A 26,549-nucleotide genomic window follows, 5' to 3' on the forward strand; every position below is an offset into this window, starting at 1 on the left:
CTTAGTATTTTGAGCTGTCTATTCATATATCAGCAACTGCACAAAAGAATGTATTTTCGCTACAAAGGGATATACAAATTATACATGGTTATGTAAATTGGTCTTCCTCTATTTTTTCAAAGCTGTGGAGAACACTGTCACGATACTAATGAAATTGCTGTTTTTGTGATATCCTTTAAAATTGTTCATACATGTATACTACAGACAACAGAAAAATGCCTGGCACTACAAAAAGTCATAGATATAATTTTTGTTTGTATTCAATTGCTTTGAATAGAGCCTAAGATTTTGACACTACTTCTGATTTTTTTTCTCAGGGAGAAAAAGTATTTTATTTAATTGAGCCAACAACATCCAATCTTGCCTTATATGAAAGCTGGGTTTCGTCAGCCCAACAGAGTGAAATGTTCTTTGGGGACCAAGTAAATGAATGTTACAAGCTGGTTCTCAAACAGGGTCAAACATTATTCATTCCAACAGGTAAGTAGGAAATTTGATCTTGAAACAAAAAAAACAAGTACTTCGAAAGAGGATGTGGTTTTGTGTACATAGGCTTGCATGTAGATGACTGTATCAAATATTTCCCTGTAATTTGTGTCCTTGCATATGTTTATTTGCTTGTTTCATGTTTAGTACAAGTTATATTATATTTTCTATAAGAGTTTAAGATGTCACTGTATTATGTGGAACTATAAACAATAATTGATGTATTGGTACTGTATAAATTATACTGCTGTGTGTCTTTTTTCGAAGGCTGGATTCATGCTGTCTATACGCCAGTAGATACAATGGTGTTTGGAGGCAATTTTCTTCATCACTTCAACATTGGTCTACAAATACAGTAAGTGTGAATTCAGAATCATTCTACATTGATATGATTGGGAAGTCGAGGTACGGCCGAGATGACAGACAGACAGGCCAAAGAGAGGAAAATAACGTCTGACAGATATGAGATATCAGGGGTGGAGATGTTTTCTTAATGGAGGGATAAATACATGAACAGATTTTGTGTTGCTTTGAAATGATATTAACCGTTTTCCTGCCAAGTCGGTGAAAATCCGCTTGAAATTCGGTGTAGCCAGAATCTAAGCACTGGTGACCGTTATTCTACCAACCCGGTGGAAATCGGGCCCTTTTTGGGTACCCCCTTTCCTGCCAAGTCGACGGCACTACGTTTTGCTATCCCCTGTGCGTTTAGGGGTCATCCGAGGAGAGGTTTCTGACAAGGAACGCCTTTTCCCCTCGAAATGGGTTCGGAGGGAGTCGATAGACAGGGAAAGGTGCAGAAACCTGTCCGCCAGTCCCCACACCTGAGGGGGGCTGGGTTTTTTTTTACCGCTTTTTAGCGGACTTGGCAGGATAGCATGGTGACGTTTTCTGGCTGAGTTGGACGTACTTGGCTGCCTGGCACTATAGAGATTGCTGCCGAACTTGACCAACTCGGCAATGCTAATCTAGAAGGCTACCTCTTGCAAACGACTTGGCAGATGATGCCGATGGTGCGAGACGAAAGTCACTTATTCAGTTGTGCGTGACTGAAAATGAGAACGTATTTTTGACGGGACGGCTCGACTTGTTCCTCCGATGGAACGGATATGAACGACTCGGAAATACCATTACAAACTGGTGTCCGACGTACTAAGCTGGGCTTCAGCTCTGCAAGTTCAAGCCAGGCAACGTCCTTCACCACCTTGGCCGTGCCATTCAATGGACGTAGGTTTGGATTTTTTATTTATTCCATCGTCTGAAGTATTGGCTCTGGTTTGCAGGCAAACGTATCCTCTTGCCGACGCATTGGTAACTACGTACGCTGTTTGCGTACAGAGAATTCAAAAGGTGACATAAGGTCAATGCTACGGGGATACTGCCTGCACTTAGCAGGGACTGCTTTTGTTATGCAAACCAGCTAGCAGTACAATATGGCTGCCAGGCATGTGGACACGTCGATGGCTAGAACAATGGAAGCATATTGCGTTGCACCCGTGCATCGCAAAAGTGAACTGAAGATTTGGGTGTAGTGACTGATTATCACTGGTTAGCTGCAGCCCAAGCCATGTCGGTACAAACCCGTACCTGACTGAGGACCACTCGATTAAGTCAGTAATGAACGATAACACTCGTAAACACACTCCCAACTGAGCTGGCTAAACTACGTGGAGCTGTGCTTCAATGGTCTCAGCCATGTCGTTAATACAACGCAAAAACGTAGTTTTTGTGCTACACTGCCAAGTCGTTGAAGGTACGTATTCAATTGACCCTACCCTGGGGAAACAGGACAGGTTTGCCGGTGCTGCTGCACCCCTAGCACGACCCTCAGGGTCTCTGACTAACAGACGAGTGAGGTGATGTTTGTGCCTAGTGGACGTGAGTAATACTGAAGGAGTTTATTTCCGAAAAATAAACATGAAACTGCAATAAAATGACGCACTCCCAGGGGCAAACAAGCCGGTGACCTCACTTTTTTTCTGCAGTAACCCTTGAGCTCCTTCCCCTGTCTACGGGCATGTAGAAATTATCAAAGTCTAACACGTATAAGTACGGCTAAAACTACCCTGAAAATGGGCAATTTCTGCCAAAATGCCTGGCAGGATAGCGTGCAGGAGAGCCAATCTTTTGCAGGCACATATTATTGGGCGGTTTTCTACTGACTTGGCAGGATAACGGACAAGAACGCTCGGTAGGAAAAGGGTTAAAGAGCAGTGAAAATCTACATTGTACTGTTGAAGCTAACTGGAATATTTATTCATCTTTTCTCACAGGATTCATGAATTAGAAAAGCGCGTAAAGACACCCGAGAGGTTTCAGTTTCCATGGTTTGAAACGACAATGTGGTATGCAGCCAAACATTTTCAAGACTTATTCAAAGGTTAGTTTTTAGCTCACATTTGTTATCTGTTTATGATAATACCAAAAAGAGCTTATATGGTAAGTCGGTGACACTGTATGAATATATGTATGCATGTATGTACGTCCACATCAAAATCTGCATCTTCTACCATCTTAGTAATTGGTGTACCGGTGCACCCAGGGTGTGAGATTTGAATTTGTTCATATGAACATGTTATTGTCAAAAAATATGCAAATGAAGGTAAAAAAAGGCAATATCCTGCAAATTGCTAAAATTACGTAACCACAAACAAGAGACGTGGTTGAAATTTAGTATGCAGGTTCCTTAAGGTGACTCGAGTTTGACCCGTGCAAATTTTGGTAAAATTTTCATAATTGTAATTTTCTTCTCTGATACTTGTCCAATTGCAGTGAAACTTGATATGCATATTCCTAGGGGCAACCTCAGTTGAGTATCTTCAAATTGTAGTGAAATTTCATATATGTATTCTTTGGATTTGAATGTCAGTCTTACTGACCTTTTATTTCTTCCCAATGTTACCCATCAAAATTGCTGAATCTAGGGGGAAATCTACCTGGCCCTTGTTGCTGCCGATAGCAAATCACTAAGTACCTGCCTGTGGTACCTGTACCCATACAGGACCAAACATTCCTCAGTGCCATTGGGTAGTGGAGGGACTGTTTCATCACATATCATGATCACTTGTAACATTGAACGAGCTGTAAATTTTAGTGTTTCACAATATTGCTCCACCGTATCACAGACTGGGTAGCTGGATACAGGTGTTTTTTCTGGCCCTGCAACACCCCCTAGATTGCAACTGTTACTTTACAACAACACCTTTGACACGTTGTATTTACTCTTGTAGACTTCAGGGAAGATGAAAAGAAACCAGCATCTTACTTGCTGGATGGTGTGAAAGCTTTGTGCTCGGCACTCAGAAGTTGGACAATGAAAAAAGAGGTGAGATCTCTCTTTCATTGAAATCATCATAACAAAATGCTGTCATAAAGCACATGCTTGATACTGCAGGTATCATGGCATCGTTTGGGTATTGGCACATGGGCAATTGCATCCAATGATTCCTGCTGGGGCTGTTTAACACTATCTGTAACATTGGCTTGCATAATCCATGTGCAGATTTAATACATTTGCGTCCATTGCATTGCATTAAAAGAAAGCAATTGTGCAGCGCAAGCTGTTTGGCTAAATGCATATCTGATATGCTGACTGGTGGTCCATCCAGTGCGGTATATCAGGCTTTTTCCACACTGCATTAAATTGACATTGTCATGGCTTTCATGCCCAGTTGTGATATTTATCCGTTCCTTTTTAGTCATCTGAAATATCCAAGGTAGTTAAAGTATCATTGATGGAGGTCTTCACTGTCCTCCATTATCTGTATCAAAGGCAATTTAATAACATCAAAAAGAAATTTTCAAAATGTACATGTAGTATAATGTGTAAAACTTTCATTTGGCCCAGTGTCATTACCAAAATGTTGTCAAGTCTGGTCTGTGTCCTCATGAAACAACAGCCACTGCAACCCTTTCTTAATCCTTGTATGATAGTTGACATACATGTATCAAATAATGTAAAAATGACTCCCCTTGACAACCCTCCCCTGTCACAGATGAGTTTATGATTCCACCCCCACCTCCCCCCACCCCCGCACTTCCCCTCAGTGCAATTTGGCAAGTGACAAAAAAATCACACACTCCTTGTCAGAGTGATGGTCACACTGTACGGTTGTCATTGATGTGTCCGTAACATAGATTAATGTCATTTTGCAGCCAGTCAAGAGATGCTGGCTTGACTTTCTCTGATTTGCAAATCCTTAAGATTCTCTTTCCTCGTCTCCAACATCTCCTTCCGCATTCACTCTCTGTGGAGACATTTCAGTTGATATTTTAATTGTCTGTAGAATGTCTGCATGATGTCACTAACCTTGTCAAGTTTCTCACTCTAATTGCACTTCTCTGTCTATCCACTCATGTCTTGGACATACGAAATGCCGTTAATACACACACACTGTTTTACCTTTTTTTTTGTTTATTTCAACTGTACCTGAAAAGAGAGAGAGAGAGACGGAGAGTAACTCTTTTATTTTTTTTCCCTTTTTATTTGGATATATTGACACCAAATGACCTGACAGCAAAAAGATCTGGCCATTGTAAGTCCTATTCTATGTTGTTACGTTGTGCTGTGTTTGCATTTAGCAATGGCACAGGCATAGATTAGGGTCGCTCCGTGACGGGGACGAAGGCAAGCCATGATGGACAATGGCCAAACCTGACGCTGCAGCTTGTTACTGCATCAAATATTGATCTCTGATAATGATAAATCTAACTTTAATGATATTTAGAAGATACTTGAGAATGCAAAGTATACTATTAAGTATCGATGGCATTGGAAAACAGGCTAACGCATGGCTCAGTATAGACCTTATTGTTTCCTTACTTTTAACTTTCTTCTTTTTTTTAATTTACGTTTCATGCTGTCGATGTGTTTAAACCTGTCTCTGATTTTGCCTCCGGAAAGCAGTCCTCTGTCCCTCCATATTTCCACCCGTTTTATGCATAAAGTGGTTCCTTTGTTCAGAAACTACACAATCATATCTTATCCTTTACCTTTTCATTTTCCATATTACTCAGTAAGCAATCACCAGAAACCCAACCCTCGCTGCCCAATAACTGTTGTGTTATTTCTGGTAGCTGTATGGTCTTGGTTTTCTTTGTATTCTGTTACTCTGGTCTGTCAAATTTTAGCTTTGACGTACTTCCGGTTTGTTGAAATTAATTGAAGATGGCACTTAATTCTTACGCTGTTCTGTTTCAATGGCGAGGCTGTAATAATGGTGACTGGTTGTGTTGCTTCCATTGCAGTACTTGAAACAACACCAGCATGAAATCCCAGAGACTATTCAGTACAGTTCTCTCATCAAGGAGTTGAGTCGGGAACTGAAGCAGTTTGATGTGAGTATAAAGCTTATTAAATTCTCTCTGCACCAAACATGTGGTAATGATTTGGTGAAAGCTGTACTCTTCTCTGAGAATCCGGACATTTTTGTTTTGCCATAATGTTTTGGTATATTGCAAGTTGAAACGTGTGTGAAATTTGTCATTAAATGTTCTGAGTGGGAGATATGTGTTTTGCTGTGTAAACGACTTGCATTTCACTTCGTTGAAAGTTTACAATGTGAGTGATCAAGATATGTCTGTGCAAGGACATTTGGTGGATTTGTACAAATGAGGATTAGTGTACACAAACTTTGGACACAAACTTAAAGGGTTTTCCTTTGGCCTCTGGCTATTCACAGCTCTCTGAACTCTAATGACTGCCCACCTACCCTGAGTCTAATAACTCCCTAAGTCACTAATTATTAATGCAGAATGCTCTTTGTCTTCACTGAGGTAAAAAAAAAAAAAAAAAAAAAAAAAAAAAAAAAAAAAAAAAAAAAAAAATTGTACTGCATCACAATGTGAACATATAATTTTTACTTAGTTTGTAGTGTGACCAGTTTTAATTTTACCTCGTGCTTTGCAATGCAGCAAAAAACCACAGGCAAGAAGAAGGAGAAAAAGAAAGGCAAAAAGAAGACAGCGCCCTCACCCAAACAGCAGATGGACCTGAATATCTTGCACCAACACACCCAAGAGAAACTACAGCAAGTGTCAGAGGAAATGTCACACCATCTGTCGTTACGTCTGTCACCTGATGTACTGAGTAATGAGGTGAAACTCCCACTTACACAGCAGTTGTCTCACAGACTACCAGCACAGGTAGTCGCTCCAAGAGTACATGAGGTAATTTTGATCAAAAATTAACATTTGCAGGTCTTTTTTCATATGACAGGATGTGGTCAGTTAGATATGCAATTATCATCCATCATATGATGTCTTGTATGGATATTTTTTTGATGTAAAAACTTCCATCGCAAAATTTTCTATGAAACTTGACAGAGGCAGATTCTGAACAGCTTTCAGTTTGTACTGATGTGTTAATTTGGATTCATCAGTTATCTTTAAGTTATATTCCATTGAAAAGAATAGGTAAACTTAAGCTTAAGGTAATGTGCACCTCAAAAATGAAATACTTAAACTTTTACTCAAATTTTCCTCAATGAAACTTTCAACCATTCTCGTACCACATCAAGAATAAAAAATAAGTGGTCACCATGCAAAGTTTAGTACTAGTGAAACAAATTACCTGACATTTACCGCTATGTAAAATTCAAAATGGCTGCCATCCCTGTGTTAACTCTATGGCAAAAAATGCAATATTTGATTTTAAAAAAAAGTAGTCGTTGAAAATTTTTCGTACTGCAAGAGCTTTAAAATGAGCCCTTGCGAACAGTAGACCTGAAAAGTATTATAAAAAATTGAAAGTTTGAAAATCTGTTCCACAGGTGCATTCTGCCTTACATCAAATAAATGCCGTAACTTCATCACCATAAAAATTTATAGCTCATAAAATTATTGCTAACTTCGTTCTGCAATACTCCGCATAACCACCATATATGGTTGTCTGGTGCCCTCACACAGCAAGCTTACCATGCAATACCTCAAGAGCAGAAACCGTCAATAAAAGTTCGCATTCCAAAACCTGGTGCCTTAACGGAAGAGAAGAAAGAAGAGAAAGATGTCGACAATCAAATGAGTTCTGGATTGAAACTGGTTCTTTCCAATGGCAAGATAGTAAGGTGAGTTGTCTCAGCTCTGTCAGTCTTCAACAAGTTATATGGACAGTATCTGTATCGCCTGAGTTGCTGCAAGACCAGAAACTACCCTATTTTGAATATGGACAAGTTTAGGCATTTTATAAGTGACGGCAAAGCTTGATGTAACCCATTGTCAGTTAATTCACGTATACAAATGAAACAATACAAGTTCACTAACACGTACAAGGATTGACATGTAAAACAATGTAAGGCACATGCTCTGTGTATACTGATTGAATGACATTGCGTTTGTTATCATAGAAACCTGCAAATTTGCTAAATCATAAAAATTATTTTTTAAGACCAACATTTATGTATTAAGTGTACCACTGTGTCCTCTAACGCACTAATATGAATCACATTAAAAATCCCTTGATATTTGTGTGCGCATTATATCTCATAACTGAAAAAACTTTGTCGAGTTAGTTTTCAGTCGTTTTTTGTAAGTCTTTGCACTGAAGCGAATCCTTTTAAATAGGGAATGCTAGTTTTGCTAATTACCAGTGGCACTGTTCATCCTATCCAGATGTCTGTTCCTCAAGACGCTTTTTTGTTAATCTTTTCCCCCACATTCACTGTATGGCTTATTTCAGTCGGAGTGGTTCGCCAAAGCTGAAGAAGGAAAAACTGGGAGGTTTCCAACCACTAGTCAGCACTACCGGCAGTGAACTGGAATCCAGTGATAATGATGAGATCATTGTTGATGATGAACCGCAGCAGAAGTCCAAGCCAGGATCACTGAAGTTAAAACTTTCCTGTAAGTTCTTTAATTTTGATAGATCATTTAAAGAATGTTTCCTGTTGAAAAGTAGTTTCCACTCAAAATTTACCTACAATGAAAGCTACAGGTGCAATAGAATGTGCTTTCACAGACGCCTTATGGAAAAGACTGGCAGCTAGGTGATTGAAATACCCAGGGATAGTGTTTAAGGGATAGTGTTTGTCTTTGCTTTCATTTGAAAAGAGCAGTAGCTGTGATATGAGAGACGTACAGACAAACAGGAACAGAGTAAGACAGACAGATAGATAGACAGACAGACAGACAGACAAACAGACAGACGAAATAGAAAGTGTGTCTGTGTCTGTCTGTCTGTCTGTCTGTGTTTGAAAGGTGCTGTTTCTGCCCCAGTAAGTGGTAACTTACTTCATTGTCCTGTAAACCTTGGAGTTCTAGTTTTTTAGCAGTTTTCTTCACCATAACATATTTTCCCTTTGCCTCTTCAGTCAATGGCAAACCAGTTGTTCCAAATGATAATCAAGCCTCGGCGGTGAGCACAAGTCAAGACAGTTCCTTTCTGTCATCAAGTCTGGAAGACTTCACAGCTGTGGCCACCACCACCATGACCACGACAACGGGTATCGAGCAATCAGACTCCGGAGAAGACCTCATGCCATCGGAAAGAAGTCCGAGAGGACCCCCTCCTCCCTACCCCGGCACAGCATCCAACAAAATTGGAAGCATAGATGATCTCTTGGTCGCCAGTCAGTACGATTTACCACCACCTCCTGCTGCCAGTATGACAATTCTAGAAATTGAAGAAGAGCTCAAGTAAGTGTCTATGTAGTGAATTGTGGTAGCTTATGCTGACATCAATTTGATATTTGGCTTGTCTTTTTTGTGGAGACTCATTACTATAGTAGTAAAGTTAAAGGGTAGACCCACCTTCCTTGAGTGATTTTGGTCATTTTTTGTTTTATGGTAGATTTTGAATCTGTCTAATATGGCCTTTGAGTGGATGATAAGTTTGAAACCCTAACACACTCGAAATGAGTTAGATTTTAACAAAATTAACATTGTAGGCCAGTTCGCGTGCCGTGTTTTTCTTATGTCTTAACGGTTTCAAGATTAGTCAAACGCTATTCAAGAGCGTAAGTAGATTACGTTAATTCCGTCCGGAGGAGTGCGCATGCGTCAGTCTTCTTCCCAGCTGCCGGCAGGAAGTATGTCGCGGCTACTGAACATGCTGAAGGTAGCCGTCGTTTGCAAAAGCATGATCCTCAAAAGCGAAATATCAAGCATATGGCCAGGAATGAGAGAACAGTTAACCCTTAAAAGCCCGGTCGGTTATAAACCGACACGGCATTCTCGCTCTCAGCGCCACGTCGGTATATAAACCGACAGTGGTTGCGTTCTATGCTTATGCCTAACTTAGGTATGCATTGCCGATCTCAGCCAGAAGAAGGGTATTCCTGACCCTTTGAACCCAGTTTAGTACCATATAAGGACTAAAATAATGACATCATGCAGCCTAACAATCGAAAATTCCAGTAATTTATGCGAACTTTCTTAAAAGAGGTCAGCGGTTTTCATGAATATTTAACCAGGTCTGCATTTTCACCCGTACATTGATACGGCCAAAGTGCATTGAACGAAACACGTACGTACGTTTTGACAGCTTTACCATGCCGTAGACACGGAAGATAACTATATTATGCCAAGCTACTGCCCCCTGGGTGATAGAAATGACAGATTTTACAGTTTTTTTTGAGAGTATTTTACGGAAAAATGACACGATTTGCTGACCACATTGATCGTGATAGTGAACTTCGAACGTATCAACGGCCAAGATGGCGGCACTGTGTGATGCCGAACTCTCGACATGGAACCCGAGGTTAAGGTTTTCGAAGCCAAAAACACGCCAGATTGAGAAATTTGTAAGGATTTGGTTAAATTGAAGTGTATTTTGTCGATTTTCAAGCGCTGGACTGCCAATAAGCTCCTTTAAACTGTTGATATTTGACCTCCGGCCGGCCTGGAGCGAGACGGCCATGACAGTCAACCCAGTTTGTAAATGAAATGTAGTTGTTCCGAACTGTTGACATTGCGAGACATTTCCTACGTGTTACGCATTTTTTTAACTGAAATAAACCGAACATGAAACTTTTTTCTCGATACTTAGTGGTTTCATTCCATTTCGTGGCGGATTTTGTGGCATGCTTGTCAAAATACGTGATCAAACTTGGCGAACGGATTGACTAGTATTGTATGGTAGTACGAGTCTGTGACTCGATAAGCCACAGATAGTTACACACGCGTACATGAATTAAACTAATGTAAGTTGGGTCAAACACCAAAATTAATCGATAAAAAGGTCAGTGAAATGTGTTTTGTCTTCAACTCTTCATTATAATTACTGGCAGTTCAAACTATACAGAGTCAGTTGAATATGCCCTATAGTTATGTGCATGTGTTGCACAATAGTTACCCCTCCATGTACAATATGGCACCTTGTTGTCTCTGTGTATACAAATTAATTGTTTTTGTTTACAGGCAAACAAACTATAATTGATTTGTTCTAACTTTGAAGACAGATTTTAAATAACAACAACAACAAGAATCATATGATAGATAGTAAACTGATGACAAAGTGGATATGTACACTGAAATTTTTCTCTGGAAAATCATTTCCACTAGAAGAAATAAAATATAAACAAGCAAACAAACAAACAAACAAACAAATACAATAGACAAGTAAAAGACAATGCTTAGGCAATGCAATCATGCCGATGCTCCATACACAGTAGCTGTCAATCTACATTTAGTGTACTGCATGTAAAATATTATTTGTATTTTGTAGAGATGCATTTGCACAGGAAGCATTTGTATTATTTTGAAAGACACTAATTGTTTGTTTGTTTTTGTTTATTATTTACGTATGATGTTACATGATGCTGAAATCGTGTACCTGAATTTGTGTCTTTCGATAACACGAAAATTCTATTCAAGTTTGAAGGCCGTTGATGATTTTATACATTTTTAGAAACTTTTTATGATTTTCAGTGAATTTTGAACAAAAAACGAGCATTTTAGCCCAATTTTACACCTTCAGCGTGTAATTTGAAACTTTTCATTGTCATAGAGAGTTTCTTCATATCCTGCGCTTTGGAAATATTAATGGGTTGTTAGGGTTTCTCATCACAGAAAATGAACTGCACTGGTCTGAAAAAAGCGTAACATGTTGAGAAGTTGGGTTCAAAAAGTCCTTGGCCTGGCAGTTGCATTGCATAGAAAGTCTATGGCACTTCAAGGGTTAAAATTGTCAGAGTAACAGTCAGGCTTAAAACTCCAGTTTGCGATGCGTTGAAAAGGTGTAAACTGGAAATGGTCGCAAGCGAGGACTGCATGTAGCGCAAAACGCTTACTCATTCAACAATTTGGCTGTCCCGTTTTTCGAGAGGGTCTATGACTAAACTGAGCTTCGAATAAAAACTTGTAATACATCTTGCGCACAACAGAGAGGCTGCTCGTTGTAGTTTTAATTATTTTTACCTCGTTTTCCTATGACACGTATTTAATAAAACTGTTCCCGTATAAACAAATAACGGCCGAAAATCCAAGTAGTAGGTCCCTTGTCTTTACATGTTTGCCAAATAAAGTCCAGCACTAGTCAAAATTAATCGCCGCCAAACCAAAACGTACATTTGTGTCCGCTAACAAATGACGTGGACTCAATGCAAAGTATAGTCTGACATTCAAAACTGACCCCGCCCAAATCAAACTAGGCTACTCCGAAATCCAAAAATTACGTCTTTTTCTGATAACAGTTTACATGTTTGTCTGCACCTAATGAAGTCCGACATTCAAAATTGATCCCGCTCCGAACTAATTGCGACTGATGATAAAAATGTCAGATGATTTTTTACGTCTGAAAATGCCCAGCGAATTCCGGCAACTAAAACTGTTACCGGCCCCGCTTACGTTACGGTTTACACGTAAAGCATGCAATGAAGATTACGTTCCTGTACGTCACCACAAGTTTTCTATATTTTTTGTGAAAATGGTTGCGACGTCTTTTTGTCTCGACAGTTGGGCGAGCAACATTCCTCTCAGTAGAAATTAGAAATATGGCAATAGTTCGAAATTTTATAAGGAGAAAATCGCGCCGGTGTCTGCTCTGCCCGGTTTGGAAACGTAAGCCAATCGTTTTGTAAATTCTATGCGGGCACAGAGGGAACGTGATGCGGATAACGCACGTACAGTTTTGCTATATTACATTAGAATGATGCCGTGATTTACAATGTAAACACAATGTGGACCTAGCATTTGTTTTTTTTTAGTCCCCGTGGACGAAGTCCGGCGGGGACTTATAGATTGGGTCCCGTCCGTGTGTCCGTCCGTCCGTCCGTCCGTCCGTCCGTCCGTCCGTGATCAACAGTTTCTCAGACACTGCTAAACCAATTTTGTTCAAACTTGGCACAAAGGCATAGCACTATGACCTACAGATGCACATCGATTTATTTTGTGATACGATCCAATATGGCGCAAGGCGGCCATTTTATTGCGATTTTTCATGTCTTTGGACCATAACTCAGACATCCTTGAGCACATTCTGCTCAAACTTGGCACAAAGGCATAACATTATGCCTTTCATATCCTTGTCAAATTATTCGCGATATGTTTCAATATGGGCGCGTGGCGGCCATTTTGTTGCGATTTTTCATGTCTTTGGACCATAACTCAGACATCCTTGAGCACATTCTGCTCAAACTTGGCACAAAGGCACAAAACTATGGCTATCATATCCATGTCAAATTATTTCGCGATATGTCTCAATATGGGCGCGTGGCGGCCATTTTGTTGCGATTTTTCATGTCTTTGGACCATAACTCAGACATCCTTGAACAGATTCTGTTCAAACTTGCCACAAAGGTATAACACTATGGCCTACATATGCATGTAAAATTATTTTGTGATACAATCCAATATGGCCACGAGGCGGCCATTTTTTTTGTGATTTTTCGTGTCTTTGAACCATAACTCAAAGATCCTTGAACCGATTCTGTTCAAACTTGACACAAAGGCATAACACTATGTCCTACATATGCATGTCGAATTATATTGCGACATACAATCCAATATGCGGTGAGGCGGCCATTTGTTGCGATTTTTCATGTCTTTGAACCATAACTCAGACATCCTTGAACCGATTCTGTTCAAATTTGGCACAAAAGCAAAACATTATGCCCTTCATATGAACACCAATTTATTTTGTGATATGATCCAATATGGCCGACAGGCGGCCATTTTTTTGCGATTTTTCATGTCTTTGAACCATAACTCAAACATCCTTGAACCGATTTGGTTCAAACTTGGCACAAAGGCAAAGCACTATGGCATACATATGCATGTATCAATTAAGCTTGCGATAGGATCCAATATGGCTGCAGAACTGCCATTTTGTTGGAATTTTGCATGTCTTTGAATCGTAATTCAAAGGTCATTACACCCATTTTGTCCAAACTTGGCACAAAGATCAAGCACTATGGCATACATATACATGTCAATTTACTTCGTGACATGTTCCAATATGGCTGCCAGATTGTCATTTTTTTCCAATATCGCTGTCAGATGGTCATTTTTGGATTTTAATCATATATCATATTCTTAATCATATGCAAATTTTCTTTAACCAATGTTGTTGAGACTTGGTACAAAGATAAAGTACTATGGCATACATATGCATGTCTACTAATTTTGTGCTATGATCCATATGGTCAATAGACAGCCATTTGATTTCAATTTTGGTGTGATTTTTTATGTCTTTGAAACATAAACATAGGTCACTGTCCCTCGGACTGATTTTGTTCAAACGTGATACAAAGATAAATACTATGGCTGCATTCTTGTGCACATTAATTTGCTTCATTATATGATCCGAAAGGGCTGATTACAACAACATACCCGATCCCATACCATTTCGAAAATTCCACCAAACCATGTGTATAGTATGTGCCATCATGACACTGGAGGCAGTAAGGGCATCGTTATGTGTGATGTAATCAAAAGTTCCTTGAGTGGTCATTACCGGCAGAGATGAGTCATTTATTGAACGTTCCTCAGATTACTTTATTATGCAAGTCACAGGCCTGATGCACCCGTTGCATCAATGTCATTCCACAGCTACCTAGACCACAGCTACCTAGACACCATAGATTATTACAAAATGGACAAGCGGGGACTGTGTCATCAACGATGACTTGTTAAATTTGTACGGAGCTAATCATACAGCTGACATAATTTGTTTCGATCAACTGAACTTTCATTTGGCGGACTGCTCATGCAGTGAGTCGAAGTCCAGGGTCGAAATCAATCTCGATTGAAAAGTATGCGATATTTCACAGCACAAATTCATGTCAGTATAGCTTTAAAATCATTGCGATTGAATTGTTATTAGGTAATTATAAACTTATGCGGTAAAGTTAAAGAAACCAAAATTGAAAATGATAGAATAATTTCCATGAACTTGAAAAAATTAACAACCATGAACGTGCTTTGTTCGAATCAGCAACTACTTTTTCCTGTGAACATGCTGTGAATAAACTCAATCACGCTGAAAAACAGCGTGCTGCTGGTCTGTCTATCGTCGTTATTATAGTAGTTCAACGTACAGTCGCCACCGGAGAACGACGAATGCTCGTTTTCACATATCAGCCAACGCGATATTCAACTGTTTGACTGAAGTTTCACGCATTTCATTACTTGTACGAAATTCGACCGTCGCGATTTTAGAATGACGCATTCAGTTTAATATCAGCGTGGTCACAGATTCACATCTGTTTTAGGTACTCGCCTCCATGGTACTCGCGAAGCCAAAACAAGTCGCTTTTTGAATTGTTCAAGTTTCGTGTCAGAATCGATTTATTTGAGTTCCTGCCAACTTTTTATCTTGCCATTAGAAATCGTTTTAGATACCAGATATTGTCAGGTGTTATATTTAGTTTAGCCTAACGATGGGTTAACCTGGCACAACACAAAGTTAGCCCGGCACTGGTGCTTCTGAGGCCGGAAACCGCGTTCATGTAGCTGTCCGTTTTTAGCTCCATGCCATATTGTTCAAGGCGGACTGTGGTCGTACTTCAACATGCAGTACGGAACGTAAAAGCTAACGTACACAACACGGCGTCTGAATGAACTTCGTCTTTGTCGGTATGTACCACATTGTAAATTCATTGTCACGTGTCTCTCTCCGGGCAGGAAGCTGAAAACGCGGTTTGACGATTGCGCAACTAAAAGAGAGGAAAACAATGTCATCGGACTTGGCATGCAAAATCACATAATTTTTACGCAGTATATACGCAGCCAGCCATTTCTTCGCTTGATAATCAAATTAAACTGGTACACTACAGTGCACAGTTAATACGCTAGTTTGTATTTAGCAAGAAGATTATCCCCAGATTTAGCTGGAATGACAGTTGTGTAAATAAAGCGTAACGCTTACGCCGCGAACTGGCCGTTTCAGTGTTCATTTTCTTCCAATTTTCACGTCATGTATAATTTCATTCATACCACAAATTCAGACAAATGTGTAAAAAGTCCTGTACTTCATTATGGGCTGGGAATTTCCACCGAAAATGCGAGCGAACCGGAATTTTAGCTGACTTTGTGCGACTCCAAGGGTCGCATACACATTTCTGCGATTTACTCCGTTCCGTTTTTGGCAATGTATCGCAACTTCTGGAGAGTGTAACTTGGCGCCACGTTGACGGATTAGCCTCATCTTTGCACAGGTTGTAGTTAGTGACTGTTTCTACAAAACCGTGTCTCAGAATTCCGATAATGTTCCAGAAACAAAAGATATCGTGACAAACGTGGACAAAAGCCGTTAATTTATTCAGAATCCACCACTTCTCACTTTCCCCCTTAAAGGACAACCTCAATCAATGCTTATCTGAGAATACCCTTTGCTATGAATAGAAACAAGTTGACCCCGTAGGATAGTGTTTAATTGTCCTGCAGCTCAGCATTGGTTCAGTGTTCTCCAGTCTTTCCGAGAAGAACATTTTTCAGAAATTTTGTTAGTTTTACACCACGCAGTGAGTCTACAACTGTCAACAATAAGGATATAATGTTGTGGAAGCATACATCCTCAGTGTTTTGAAAGGGAAAAACCTTTGTTTAAAGGCCTGTGTCGGCATCAGATTGTCTTGCAAGTAAATTTACATACTCAGTGTTCTCCACAAATGAAAATTAAAGGCGGGCGGCTAATTAGCATATTTATTTGCATAATATTTGCATACAATTTACATATCACCAGGGCTATTCACAAGGCATTCCAGTGATGAGATATACTTCTGACATTTTTAATATTTTTCTCCATTCAGCAGTGATAAATGGCAAGCTATACAATTTATTTTTAAATTTAAATCCTTTTTATTTACATTAAATAAATAATAAAACATCAAAAGTGAAAAAAATTGAACTAATACAAACAATACACAATTTAGTAAATATATTGCACAATACCAACATGAAAATTCGAAAGTAGGCCTACATGAGAAGTAATCAGTGTTCGAAATAATCGGTGGCAAATGGTGGCATATTTTCATATGATCCTCTGTTACTATATGTTTGTCTGTAGCCCGATTGGTAAAGCCATGAACGTCTTTTTTTTACGTGCGGCGTCCATGACAAGTTGATACGGGACTGAATATTTGCACTAAGTTACAATGCGGAGTCAGAGGAGCATGCCTGCAGAGAAACATACGTTGACTTTAAAACTCTATTCATAATAAAGAGAGGCCCGAAAAAAATGATACCAGGTATTTCCAAGAGAAAGATTTGAAATTTCATCGACTCATAGTTCGGCAAACGTATAAAACTTTGACAACTGCGCGGCGTAGGCTGCCCTGCATGTTTGTGTGGAGCACGCTGGCGCTCTTGATCTCGATCACACGCGACCTTTGAACTATGCAGTACAGAACCGTATGTACATAGCTGCTGTATTCGGATGATCACACGAATGATGATTTTAGCTCGTGCAGTTTCTTTTTACTTCATTTCATTGTGCCTTTAATATTTTAAAATGGTCACGGATTTTGAAACTTGATCAAACGCAACTGCTTCTCAAAGTCAATCGAGTGAATCGCATGCAAGTTACGAATGCGTGACAGGAAGTGACACTCATGGCTTCAACGTCATGTGGAAACTGGGACGTACACGGATCTCAAAATGGCTAACTCGGCTGGCGGCTCGGATACGCAACGACCTGAACACGCGAAGTACCATACTTTTTTGCATCTGATATTTGTGTCGACCAATCGTACGATTTTAGCCACATCTGATCGAAATCACTTTTCCTGACCTTCGGATCCTTACAAGTACGAGACATGGGCGGCAATGGTTGTTACCTATAGTATATCATGGATGTAAAAAATAGTATCCATGAGTATATAGATGCTTTGACCATGCTTACTGAGTGCCCGCTGGCAAAAATGCAACACCGAGCCTTGTACCGTGTCCGTTGTATGAAATGGACGGTGTCTGTACGGTACGGTCGGCAGCTTAACACATTTCAAGCTTTTTGAATTGAAGTCTTAGCCAATGTTCATCGGCACTACGGCCGTTTCACACTAAAAGCTCGCTGAAATAAAAGCGTGACAAAATCGCCGCTGAGAAACAATAGGTCTTCAACCACATTTACTAAAGAGTATCGGCGGATATGAAAGAGGATCGAGCGAAAAAAATAAAGGATCGGGGCCGATCCTGTTAAACGGCCTGGGGAGAACATTGACGATTGCATGCAGTCGCAAACAAACCGACAGATGTGTGAACGGCCCCTCTTTATTACACGACGTTGTCAGTTGCTGTCATTTTTATTCAATAAGCTTTCAGATATTGTTCGGACAACTGACTGTGAAAACAGTTTAGGCTACAGAAAACAAGGTGGGCGGGCGAGATGAAAGGTGGGCGGGCGAGATTAAGGTGGGCGGCGACAAAAAGAAGCCGGGCGCACCGCCCGTCAAAAACCCTCGTGGAGAACACTGATACTAGATTACAATTTCAATGGAAAACAAAAGGCTATGACACTCCATAATCCTCTTATAGACTAGAACAAACTTGATCCCAGGGATCAAGTCCCTGGCCTTTAATGGTGTGCAAAGAGGTATAATGTATAATTTATATCCAGTACCTAGTTTACAGGAAATTAATTCAAATGTCGTAAACCACACTTTCACTTTCACCCAGGAATCAGCCTGCCTCTCCCAGTACTCATGAAGCAATTCAGGGAATGCTTTCCATTGGTTTACCCAAGACAACAACAGACAGTGAAGTGCCAGTACAACCACATTCAACAGCACTGTCATCGTTCATGAGCCTACCGGCAAGGCTAGCCTTTGAAGAGCGGGCAAAACCCAAGGAGAAGAGGATCTATGCTGACTTAGAGGATAACCCAGACAGTCTTCCAACTTGCTTCCAAGATTCAAAATACGGTATGAAGCTTATAAGACAACTGGAAATCTGACTCTGTCTTCGTAGAGCACTGCAAAGGGGAAGAGATACAGAACACAAATAAAAAAAATATTTCACTAATAAAAAAATATTCCATTGCACAATCAGCAAAAAAGGCAAACAATTGGTATTTGTGTTACAGAATGTTGTCCATAGAGAACATGTGTTCGCTCTGCTTAGAATGGTTCCTGCTGTAAATAGCAAAGAGTCGTCATTAACTCATGTTCTCATTTTTGCAGTGTATCCCACGTTAGATGAGGATGAAGGGCCCTTGTTCAAGTCAAGGTCCAAGAAGCCAAGGCGGGACCCTGCCGATGCACCTTGGAATCCAAAAGCCAAGCTGGTGGCGTCATGTCCCAAGCCTGATAGGCCAGTACGTGATGCTGCAAAGAAACCCAATGTTGAGTCAGGACTTGCCGAGGCTGCTGCAAGGCTAGCTAACCAGGTGAGACCATCAGTATTATGACAGTATCATGTATCCAGAAATTTCAGATCAGTGTTAAAATTTAAATACTTGCGGCATATTTTCTCCTGTTGTCAGTCAGATAATTAGTCACCCACTATTCCAAAATGTCAGCAATTTCTGTCTTTTGATGATTACAGCCACGACCAAAGAGGCAGTACATCAGGAAAAAGCCGGTAGAAAAACCAGCAACCCCTGAGCCAATTCCAGGACCATCAACGTCAGGACTCAATCTCAGTCATTCCATGGGATCCAGCGCATTCCGACCACCCCTGAATACTGGGGGAATCAGTCTGTCCAGCAGTGCCCCAGGGTCATTTCTCAAGGATGCTATGAGAGATAAGGATCAGTCTGCAGCTGCCAAGTGTGAGTAGTCATTATCAAGATCATGATTGATTTGAGTTTAAATTCATGCAGTGCTGGTCATGGAAGGGATATGAAAAGTGGGCAGCGGGAGTTAAATAAAATAGTCCATTCAACTCTCTTGGAATCTTTTACAAACTTCAAAGTCTGGGATGGTTAATGGTAATTAGATACATCATTCAACAGTTCAGAGAATATGAATGTGACTATTCAGAATTCAACAAAATAGCAGAAACTCTAGCCTTTGTTTTCAACATTCTTCCAAAAATGAAAAGAGTCGTTTGTGCAGTCATAGGAGATAATACATACAGTAAGGGAGATCTGACACTAATATTATGTAAAAAACGCCCACAAATCTCATCATATGTCATTTCCAAATCCACGAGTGGTTTTCAGTCAATTCCTCACTATAATGATTGCAAAATTTTGATTCATACACAACTCAGGGGTTGAGAATACCACATCAGTACACATGTATTGAAGATGTTTTTAGGAAACATGTTTCATTGTTTCTTTATTTCAGCCAAGAAACCCAAGAAAGGGATGGCCACGGCCAAGCAGAGGCTGAGCAAGATACTGAAGTTACAGAAAGGAGGCAGACTGATTCTCTGATAGTGGCTGATAATAGCAATATTAGAAACTTATTCTCTGATAATAGCTGATAACGTCAAACATTAGAGACTGATTCTCGTAGGCAGTTGCTGACATTAGAGGTGGATTCTGTCTGGCTGTGACAGACAAATGATATTCTCTAACAGTAGCTGGCAGTGACAGATATCAGGCTCTATCAGAGACTGATTCTCTGCGTCGGCTGCCGACATGAGAGACAGGTTCTCTCTGGCAGCGAGTGGCAAATGATATTCTCTGATGGTTGGCTGATATCAGAGGTTGATACTTTCAGCTATTAGCTGATATTAGAGACTGATTCTCTAGCAGTGAATGATGTTGACGAGTAAGCTCTTGATGAGGTGCTCAGACTCTGATAAAAGCTGCTCTAGGAACAGGTTAACTTCGGCTAATATGAGAGACTTAAGTTCTCAATGTTATCTAGTATTACAGCCTGTCACTCTGACAGTAGCCAATATTAGATTCTAATCTCTGATAGTCTGTGTTATTAGAGATCAAACATTTTGGACAGTAGCTGATATTAGAAACTGCCAGAGTGAGAAATTTCCAGTGTACAGTACATACTATTTATAATAATTCCCATCAGAATTTTGGAATGTATATGACTATGCAAGAATTTCAAATTATTCTTGGTTTTATTTAAGAAAACACTAATATAAGAATTTGTCTGTGAATTAATTCAGTTTTGTAGATCTTCTTTGCTTGTGCTGTATTTTCCTTTCTCCTCATTTAGATTTTTTTGTGAAAATTTCTTTCTGAAAGCTAGCCATCCGGAATGGATTTTTTTTGTATTTGTAAATATTCTCATTTCACATGCACTTGGTCAGCAATACTGTATCAAAAGGGAAGTTGCTTTGTTTTAGCATTCTTTGAAGAGTTGGGCATTTCTTTGTAACTATTTTTGTACAAATTTTTGCTACTCCACGGGTTGAATTGTCACATATCTTTGTAGGGTGATGTTCTGATGTGTAGACGTTACACTGAGTGCATGATTGACAGCGGTGTGTCTCCAAACTCGGATGGCTAAGTTGAGGTAAATTTATTTTCTGAATCAATATGATCGTTGTTTCAATCACTTCAAGCTGCACTCGATGAAAACCCCTTAGAATTCAGTGTTTGTGATATTTTTGTAGTAGTATCACCTTTCCTCCATCTTACATTCTCATAAAATATGGTATCAACAGGGCCTTTCTTATCATATCTAAGCCCATAGTTTCAATCACCAACTTTGACATTACACGTTTCCTTCAAGTTATTTCATGGTTGTTTTGGCGATCAAATTTTATTTCAGAACAGTTTTTTTTCAAGTTCTTCTGGAGATCACAGTAATTTTATTTGTTATGCTTACATGGTTGGTGATTTTCGGTTCAAAATTTGTAAATGTAATGTGCATGTGTCTTCAAGTCAGTAATTTTTTTACACCACTTCCCTCCCCTTTCAAGACAAAAGCACAGTGCCAAATTTCATTTTATATCAGCCTGACCTTTTGCTGTGCTAAAGTATTTCGTAAGTTTTTAGCTAGGGACATGATTTCAGATTTCAAAAATGAGAGATTTGCAGACGGGGCTGTGATGAGAAGCTGCGTAGTGTGTCTTGTTAGTAATGGGTCACAAAAATGTTCTGTACTGTTTTTGTTTACTATTTACTTTTAAAATCCACAAAATGTGTCCATGTGAATTGATTGCCTAAAAATGAATTGATCATTTATTTGGAACAGCCTTAACATTTAATTAATCTTCAGTTTTAAACAGAACTGATGGAAACTTTACCCTCCGTTGCGCTCCCAAGTTGTAGCAGTTTTTGAAGTCTTAAAAATATCGCTGCCAATGTGGTTTTTGCCTGTTTTGAGAAAGCACCACAAGTTTCTACAGAATGACATTACTATCAGCATGAACTTCAGTGACAATGTCACCCAGATGGTTTATATGCATGCATTACTCTTGTCCTATTCCCTATCACTATGACCCACTCACTAACAAGTTTAGTGCAATATTGAATGGCTATCAGTGACTGGCGTCTCTAGCAGTAAATGATAGGATTTCTTTGTTTTGTTTCTTCCATGTTTGCATTCGTTAAGTAAGTTATTTACACTGCTAAAGCCACAGCTATGGAGTGATGTGAAGACATCTTTCACATCTTGTGACTCAGCTTTCATAGATAGGTAGGATGCATGTTAGTTTGTTGATAAGAATTCTAATCACTGGATTTCTTGCAAGACGTGTTAAGAAGCTCAAGTTTGTGGTTACTTGCTTTGATCAGAGATTCCTCCTATGGTTTTTGCCTCTATGATAATTGGTGTTGACCCTTTCAAGTAATGTATCAGTCATTTCTATTTTATCTCTTCTCTGTACGAACTATGCCCATGCAATTGATAACATTTCAGGAAAGACGGCACGGTCTTACCTGTGTTCAGCCATTATTATATTACATTCAATTCTTTACATTGAAATTGTTAACTGAATTTGCCATGTAATTTTAAACCCATGATGTGCCCGGTAAACCTATTTTGCTTGCTGGTTTCATCTGTTGCTGTCAGTCAAGTTGATTGACATAAGCTAGACATAACTTATCCTTAAAAGACCCAAACAAGATATACATTCAGATTGTCACTGATTTGGCCTGATAGTGACAGTGTGTGCAGTGGCGGTTGAGTTACTTTGATCCTCCAGTCATCCAAATTCCTACACTGATTTTGAATGACTTATGCTGAATGGGGTTAAGTCTTCGAGCGCCAAAGTCAATTTTGTCACCTATATAAAATATACACCAGTCCATTTTTTTCTAAGTTTTGCTAAAATTTTGATAAAAATCTGAAGCCAATAAAATGTGATGTTTATTTGATCCAAAATTGTCAAAAACAGTACAGAAAAATTCACAAAGTTGGTAAAATGTTGCACACTATAATTTTGGTGGAAAAATTGCAGTGCTCAAGGGGTTAAAGTGTGTCCAGAAGTGTACAAAAAATACATGTATGAATGTGCACACAGGGAGTGTGATTATCAATTTGCCTTCTGACACCAATATGAGAAAATAACCTGTCAGTCCAGTTGTGTATGTGATAGCAGGATGCATTGCACTATTCATACATTATGCCAGGTTCATTGTACTGGTAATAGCATTCCACGATGCGGTAAACATGAAAAGCTTTTCTGAAAGAGCCAGTCACCAGTTTTGCTCAAATGCATGAGGCTCAAACGACAGTATAAAATACATTTTGGTTTCAGCAGAGAAACTTTCCCCTTATGCTACCCTGAACATACAATTTAGACCCCAAGGCTTTGCGGTAGCCTATGAGAATCTTTACTGAGAAGTTCATATGTGAACAGTTGTTTGCTTCAGCTACATGTGTAACAATTGATATCAGTCAAGTTCAATAGAAATTCTTTGTGTCCTTATCCTTAAGAATATTGTGTTATAGCAACAATGTCACATCAGAATCAATAAGAAAGAAATGCAAGTTCTAGCTCACATAATGCATAGACCCTAGGGTCTATTCTTAGTGTTAAGGCAGTATGCGCCTCGAAAGTGAAAGACTTAAACTTTTGCTCTAACTTTCCTCAAGGAATCTTTCAATCATTCTCTTTCAAAATCAAGAATAAAAATATGGGGTCACCATGCAATTTTGGTACTAGAGAAACAAATTACCCAAGATTTACCGATATTAGAAATTCAAAATGGCCGCCACCCCTGTGTAACTCTATGGAGAAAATTTTCGAATTTCAAAAAACTAAGCCAGTTAAAAGTTTTCTTTCACCAAGAAGAGAATTGTAAAAGTTTGAGAGTCCGAATGTCTGTCCCCGAGGTGCGTTCTACCTTAAGCCATTCTGTTGTGTTTTTGAGCAGATCAGCAAATTTGATAAGTAGGAAAGGCGTACATGCACAGCCTACGGCCTATCAAACTAGCTTACATTAATGATAATTTGCAGGATTATATATGTCACTGTCTCTAAAGTGTTGTTTGTTTGCCTGGTGCAGCCCTGATATTGCCTGTACTATCATCCATTGTTGTTACTGGTGTTCTGTGTTTAAGGAGTCTTTGCTTGAAATGCACTCAGTAGAGTGTATTTATTTACAGCCTATAGCCAGTCAGTTTGCAATACACTGAAGTCACCTTCTTGTGTTTGTCCATAGAGGGCAGGCTTGTGAGTTTTTTTACCCATAGTAGGTGTCATATCAGCAACCTGCCACCATTTTCTCTTGCAAAGTGTTTCTCTGTTTTGTTTTTGTGTACTCTTGACCTGACTTGACCAATTGTCATCAGTTAGTTGCTGATTTATAAAAAAATTAATTGACCCAGTGATATGACTGGTGTTCGTGTTTACAATTCTTTTTACTCCTGAGAAATATTGAAAGAAGAGTATATTAACTTTGTTTCATTCTGCCTTGATGATATTTGTAATGCGTATTCAATGCTCTCAGTTCGCCAGGGGCCATACTGACATACCAGAAACAAATTTAGGATACGATCAAGATAAGCGTACACTTTAGAAAATGGGGAAAATGCTGGATTTTGTGTATAGGTAGAATGATACTGGAATTATTGCATTTCAGTAGTATGCCAGTTCCTGAAATTTAATCCCCGATGTCATATTTATGGTATGGTCACATAAATAGAATCTGATAACATCCATATACCTGGTTGTATACAACACTACAAGGATCATATACACAGCGCTATGGTTTTTTGTTTCTCTTCAGTCAACAATTTTGTGATTGAAATGCATGCCGCTCTAGTCACCCAGCTTTCACTATTTCCATCAACAAGTTTGATCTGTGTAATATTTTTTTAATATTTATTATCAATCCTTTGAGAGAAAGAGAGATGTAAACTTTATTTTCAAAGTTAGAGAGTGTACATAAAATGCATGACTAGGTATTTGTTGATTTTTTATGAAGTTCAAATGGTTGTTGATTTTAATTTCATTTAGACGTTAGCAAGTTTTTTGGACCATTGCTCTCCTTTGTGAAGGAATAGCATCTTCAATTATCCAAGTTGTTTTGCGATAAATTGATTCTTTTGCTGAATTAAAGTTTACTGTGTAAATATTATATTTCTCACTCTCAGTTTTTGCTTATTTATGTGAAATTTGCTGTAGTGAATCCATCAAAGTCAACCCGTTCATAACATTTATTCATTTTTGATCCGTGGTCGATGACTTTATCACCTTTCATATAAGCCATACAAACAGGGAATCTCCCATTGGACATACATACACGTATGTACATAGGAACACTTGATAAAATGTGTGATCCTGTTTTTCTTACTCCAGCACGACTTTTTATATCCCCTGTAGACTTTTAACACCATTTCGTAGAAAATGTAGAGTTGCAACAACGGCCTTCGTCCAAAAATGTACATTTAGACAAACGCCCTTACTTTCTAATGAGCGTAAAGTTGGCGTCATTCTCATCCTCCTCCTCCTCAGCCTCATGGGTCACGTGAAAATGAGGATGACGCTACAGCGTCAGCTTCACCGGCGTCAGATCCGATTTCTCTCGAATATGTCTGATGGAATGATAAGTGTAAAAACGAGTATAAAAATGTGCTCCAAGATTCATCAAAACTCGGTGGAGTTTGTATTTCATTATATCTAGTAACCGCTCCTCTTAATATATCAACTGACAGTATGTTCACAATGTGCTGGTGGATTCACAATCGAAAATACATGACATAGGCTAGGTGATTTTATTGTACCTATCACGAGCTTTGTAAAGGGTGTCTATTCAAGCATCTAGTGGCGTGGAATTAGGTTGTTCAAACAGCGTTCAATGACCACCGTTGAATGTGCCCAAGTTACAATAGCAACCAAACGTAAACATTGGATCCAGTCGGTGACGAAGTAAGGTGAGACTATGATTTCTAGAATAATTATTATTTCATACTTGCAAAAGTACTCAACTGTATTGGAATCCTAAATAATTATCATCATTTATGATAAATTCACACAGTTGTAGCAGAAATATAGTCAATATACGAGGCTGTCTCTCTAAACAGTGCATATTCTTTTTCTGACACTCTGCCTCAGAAAAAACTCATTTTTTTTAAATAAAAGGATTTCAATTTATGTTTTTGACCAGACAACAGAGCTTTAAATTTACCAGAGTGTACAAAATTCAATTTATTGTTGTCAAGTTTTCAGTAGGAATGTAAACAGCTACTGTTAGTGTTGTAACGTGAGATGTCAACTGCCCTATATTTTAAGTTTTCAAGATAATTCTATATTCTGGAATCCAACAGGGTGTCATTACTTTTACAGATTCGTTATACTAAATTGAATATTTCTGCAAGGTAACATGA

General features: G+C 39.1%; 1 protein-coding gene across 2 annotated transcripts in view; it reads left to right on the plus strand.

The window, feature by feature from the left end:
• Positions 1–25,300, plus strand: part of LOC139135630 (histone lysine demethylase PHF8-like) — a 35,682-nt gene extending 10,382 nt beyond the window's left edge. The window contains exons 7-20 of one of the 2 annotated variants that reach the window (XM_070703123.1): positions 318–480; positions 754–841; positions 2,760–2,866; positions 3,717–3,811; positions 5,004–5,021; positions 5,734–5,823; positions 6,400–6,654; positions 7,393–7,550; positions 8,162–8,325; positions 8,793–9,117; positions 18,535–18,779; positions 19,038–19,243; positions 19,402–19,627; positions 20,148–25,300. In XM_070703123.1, coding sequence (XP_070559224.1) covers positions 318–480; positions 754–841; positions 2,760–2,866; positions 3,717–3,811; positions 5,004–5,021; positions 5,734–5,823; positions 6,400–6,654; positions 7,393–7,550; positions 8,162–8,325; positions 8,793–9,117; positions 18,535–18,779; positions 19,038–19,243; positions 19,402–19,627; positions 20,148–20,236 — 2,229 coding nt within the window. In that variant the 3' untranslated portion in view covers positions 20,237–25,300. The remainder of the gene's footprint in view (positions 1–317; positions 481–753; positions 842–2,759; positions 2,867–3,716; positions 3,812–5,003; positions 5,022–5,733; positions 5,824–6,399; positions 6,655–7,392; positions 7,551–8,161; positions 8,326–8,792; positions 9,118–18,534; positions 18,780–19,037; positions 19,244–19,401; positions 19,628–20,147) is intronic. The other variant, XM_070703124.1, reaches the window with a different exon arrangement.
• Positions 25,301–26,549: the final 1,249 nt, after the last annotated feature.

The sequence above is a fragment of the Ptychodera flava genome, chromosome 6, assembly GCF_041260155.1.
Source record: "Ptychodera flava strain L36383 chromosome 6, AS_Pfla_20210202, whole genome shotgun sequence".
NCBI classification, from domain to species: Eukaryota; Metazoa; Hemichordata; class Enteropneusta; family Ptychoderidae; genus Ptychodera; species Ptychodera flava.